Source organism: Silene latifolia, chromosome 1 (assembly GCF_048544455.1).
Source record: "Silene latifolia isolate original U9 population chromosome 1, ASM4854445v1, whole genome shotgun sequence".
Taxonomy (NCBI): domain Eukaryota; kingdom Viridiplantae; phylum Streptophyta; class Magnoliopsida; order Caryophyllales; family Caryophyllaceae; genus Silene; species Silene latifolia.
The window spans coordinates 178,205,564-178,210,150 of NC_133526.1; the positions used below are offsets into that span (position 1 = coordinate 178,205,564).

At 38.3% G+C, this 4,587-nt stretch overlaps 1 protein-coding gene across 1 annotated transcript; it reads left to right on the top strand.

The window, feature by feature from the left end:
- Positions 1 to 3,285: 3,285 nt before the first annotated feature.
- Positions 3,286 to 4,244, top strand: LOC141612989 (uncharacterized). Its single transcript, XM_074431752.1, has 3 exons — positions 3,286 to 3,387; positions 3,501 to 3,620; positions 3,725 to 4,244. Exons 1-3 carry the CDS (start codon positions 3,379 to 3,381, stop codon positions 4,133 to 4,135), a joined length of 540 nt encoding a protein of 179 aa, XP_074287853.1. The 5' UTR covers positions 3,286 to 3,378; the 3' UTR covers positions 4,136 to 4,244.
- The last annotated feature ends 343 nt before the right edge of the window (positions 4,245 to 4,587 follow it).

Sequence of the window (4,587 nt, forward strand, 5' to 3'; positions counted from 1 at the left end):
ATTTTCAACTTAAAGCTTCCCTTTTGTGGACAATAAATGATTTTCCCGCCTATGGTATGCTATCTGGGTGGACTACACAAGGACAAAAAGCATGTCCTTGTTGCATGGAGGAAAGTAAAGCATTTTGGCTTCCCAATAGCAAGAAAATAAGCTGGTTTGATTGTCATAGATGCTTCTTACAAGAGGGAAATCCACATAGGAAGAACAAGAAAGCTTTCACAAAAGGTAAAGAGGTGCTTGATGCCCCTCCGAAACGAGTGCTTGGGATGAGATATGGAAGACGGTATGTGATTTACCATCCCTTATTGATGGTACCGAGGAAGAATTTAAAGAATTGAAAAAGCAGAAAAACGGTTGGTTTAAAAGAAGCATTCTTTGGGACCTTCCTTATTGGAAGACAATGTTGATAAGACATAATTTGGATGTAATGCACATAGAAAAGAATTTCTTTGAGCAACTAATTGACATGATCATGGATGTAGAAGGTGAAAAATGTGATAGCATTGCTTCTAGAAAAGATTTGCAGAAATTTTGTCATCGTCCCAAATTACACATTCGCGACGACGGGTCTAAGCCAACATCCATTTTCACTCTCGACAAAGCTAAGAGAAAAGTATTGTGTGAGTGGTTACAAAATTTGAAGTTTCACGATGGGTATGCATCGATTTTAGTCGATGTGTTGATCTTAAGAAGTGAAGTTGCAAGGCTTGAAAAGTCATGATTGTCATGTATTCATGGAGCGATTATTACCCGTTGCTTTGAAACACCTCGTGCCGACAAACGTTTGGAATGCAGTTGTTGAGATTAGTCAATTCTTCCGAGATTTATGTGCCTCTTCAATATGTGTTGATGACATGATTCGTCTGGAAGAGCAAATACCACGGATATTGTGTAAGCTTGAAATGATCTTTCCTCCTGCATTTTTAACTCCATGGAGCATCTACCGGTTCATTTGCCATATGAAGCCAAAGTTGGGGGACCCGTCAAATATAGGTGGATGTATCCATTTGAAAGGTAATTAAGATAATCTAGCTACTTTTAAATTAAAATTAATAATAATAACTAATCTATTTATTATATGTTAACTTTATTATTAATAAAACTCATCATTAACTTTTATAGGTTTCTTAATCATTTGAAGAAAAAAATTGGTAATAAAGCTAGGGTGGAAGGTTCTATATGCAATGCTTATTTAACGGAAGAGATTGCAAACTTTTGTTCTCTTTACTTTGAAAAACATATAGAAACCAAAGCAAAAAACTTGAATGTTGAGAAACCGGATGAAGTAGACGGAAGTTTACCCGAATTTTTTCAAACTCAAGATGATGAAGGGTGTTCATCAAAGGGGCAAACACGATATTTGGATGATAAAGAGTATAATCGTGCCCACCTTTACGTGCTATCTAATTGTGACCTCTTGGAGCCATACGAAACACGGTTTGTTAATGATTTCATTCAGAGGAATCCTAATATAAGTAAGGATGATGTTTGGGACAAACATGAGGACCAATTTCCATCATGGTTTCAGAAACATGTAATTGAGTTGAATATTCAAGATGATTTGATAAGAAGTTTGGCTTTTGGTCCTTTAAAAATGGTAAGAACGTGGAATCGATACTCGGTTAATGGGTTTAATTTTCAAACATTCAACCACGGTAAAGGTAAGGCTAGGTGCAATTGGGGGGTTACTATTTCTTCTCTTGATGACAACGAATACTATGGTATAGTTGAAGATATCTTTGAAATTAGTTATAGTGGACGTGACCGAGCTTATAAAACTGTCTTATTCAAGGTTGACTGGAAGGATAATTCTGTGGCTGGAATGAGAATACATGAACAATACAAGCTTGTAGAAGTGAATCGTACTAGAACGTACTCTAAGTATGATCCATTTATACTTGCACATCAGGCTCATCAAGTGTATTTTGCTACTTATCCAAGCACAACAAATGATAGAAATCAAAATGCGTGGTGTGCAATCTTTAAGACAAAGGCACGGTCACAAGTTGATACAACTTTTTTCAAGAAGAAAACGTTTCAAATGAAACGCTTTTGTCTCCACCCGATGAAATCAACTATGAACATGAGAATAAAGATGGTGAAGACATGGAAGAGGAAGAATTTTATGATGTGGAAGAGAGACTGCCGGGGGAGGATGAGGCGGAGGAGGAGGAGGAGAGAAGGGAAGAAGAGGAGGGGGGAAGATGAGGTGAGGAGGAGAAGGGAGGAGGAGAAAAGGAGGAAGGACGAGGGGTTTGGAGATGAAGATGATTATGATGATGATGATGACGATGATGACGATGAGGAAGAGGATGAGGATGAGGACGAGGGGTTTGAAGATGAAGATGATTAAATTGGTATAATTTTGTATTCCTCAAGAGTAAATTATTAAAATTTAGAAGTCTGTATAATTTTCATTTATCATTATTTGTGTAAATTTTTATTTGTATTACTGCAGATGGCTGGAGCAGGTCGAGGTAGGAAGCGTGGAGGCGGCTCAGGAGGAGGACAGAGTACGCGTCCGGAGCAGGAGGAGGAGTTTGTGCAGGAGGATCCGATGCAGACAGACGGTGACGGTGAGGAGAGTGACGCTACCGACGAGACACCACGGGTGCCGATACGGTACACTTCGGATCATAAGATGATTCTTGAGCCGGCGGGATTATGGTAAGTTTTATTCTTTATTAGTCTACTATTTTGTTTTTTTTTGTATTTTTTTTTTTTAAAATAATAATTGTTTGTAATTTTACATGTTCAAAATAAATGCAGGTTTATGGACAATTGCGTGGTACGAGGTGTCACGAAAAGCACGAAGACTAATTTCGTGGGTCCAATTCCTACATCGTGGACACAAGCTTCTGAAGCACAAAGAGATGCGTGGTTCAATAACTTTCGGGTATATATTTTCCGTAATTCTTTGTTTTAATAACCAAGGTTATACTTTTATAAATACTAATATGAAATTTTGTCGCTTTTTTTTTTTTTGTAGCAAGCATATGCTTGGTCACCGTCTCAAGAACGGAATGTCCGTATCAGGTACGAGGAAGTCGGTACTCGACGATATCGGGACGTGATTTGGAAGGTAGTTAGGCGCCCAAAGGAACCAGAGCACATGAAAGGTATTTAATTAACTTGTTTTGTTATTTGTATTAATTAGTATATACTCTCTTATATTATAAATAATATCAGTAACTTATTAGTTATGATTTCATATGTGTAATTGCAGGTGACAAGTATGAAGGCTTAATACAAAGACATACCAAAACTCCCGCTTTTCGGAAGAAGTCTAAGCAAGCATCCCTCAACAAAAGAGGAGGAAAGGAAGACGCCGTGAACGAGCCTACTCATTTCGCGGGTTCACGATCGTTCTGGAATCGTATGTTGGGGGTAAGTTTGTCCATTATTTCACACTTTTTTTTTTGTTTTCAATGCAACATGTTTATTTTATGTTACATTTTTTGTTGATTTTCTAACATGTATGTTTTTTTTTTTTCATTCAGAGAGGAAAGAAGAAGTCACAGCCGATTGCGTCGGTACCAGAACTGTTTCTGGACACGCATTCCAGGGTTGACCACAAAGGGGTTAGAATTTGGACTAAGCCAAAAGACAAGCAATTATATGTAAGTTTCCGTAACACTTAATTTTTGTTAATTTACTCTCTTTTAAAATGTCGTATATAAGGTGGTTACCATATTAACTTACAACCATTTGTTTAATATTGTAGGAAGCATTTGAACAAGAAAAAGCCGCCAATCCAGAAACTCCGGATAATGACATATGGTATAAGTTGGTGGATGGCTTCAAGAAAGGGAACGTGTATGGTACCGGAAGTTCAACACCGGCTTTTTATGAGAAAACGCGTAGGAGATCGACTTCAACAATTCCCAGCAACACGTATCAACCGGGAATTATTAGTCAACTTCAAAGTCAAATAAGAGAGCGTGATGAACGTGATACCAAACGTGATGAAGAAGATGCCAAACGTGATGAAGAATTGCGCCAAATGAAGGAAAGAATGGCAATGTTTGAGACTTGGTGGCAAGGTTGTAACCCCGGACCTAGACCCAACTACGATCCAAATAATCCGCATGGTCCACAAGGGGGGAGTGGAGCCGGTGTTGGCTTCCAAGTATGATGATTTTAGCATGTAAGCTTGTAAAACTTGAACACTTTAGACTTGAACATTTAGAATAGCTTAGCTTGTAAAACTTTCATTTTCAATATATGAAATGAAGTTTGAGAAATTGGGAGGTGTTGGGTTGAAATGTATGGTGTTGTGTGTTGAAATTTGGGATGTATGGTGTTGTGGAACATCGGTTTGTATGCAGGTTGTAAATATTTGGCTAGCAATGAAAACGAAAAAAACCACCAAAACTTACAGTAGCTTTGGCGACTGATTTGTGTTTTGGCGACTGAAAGGCAGTCGCCAAATTGGCGACTGATTGACAAGGTAGTCGCCAATTTGGCGACTGATTGACAAGGTAGTCGCCAATTTGGCGATCGCTTTCGATCGCCAAAACACAAATCGATCGCTAAAATTGGTCGCCTAAATCGCTACGTCACCCAAAAAGGCGTCGAAAAAGCATT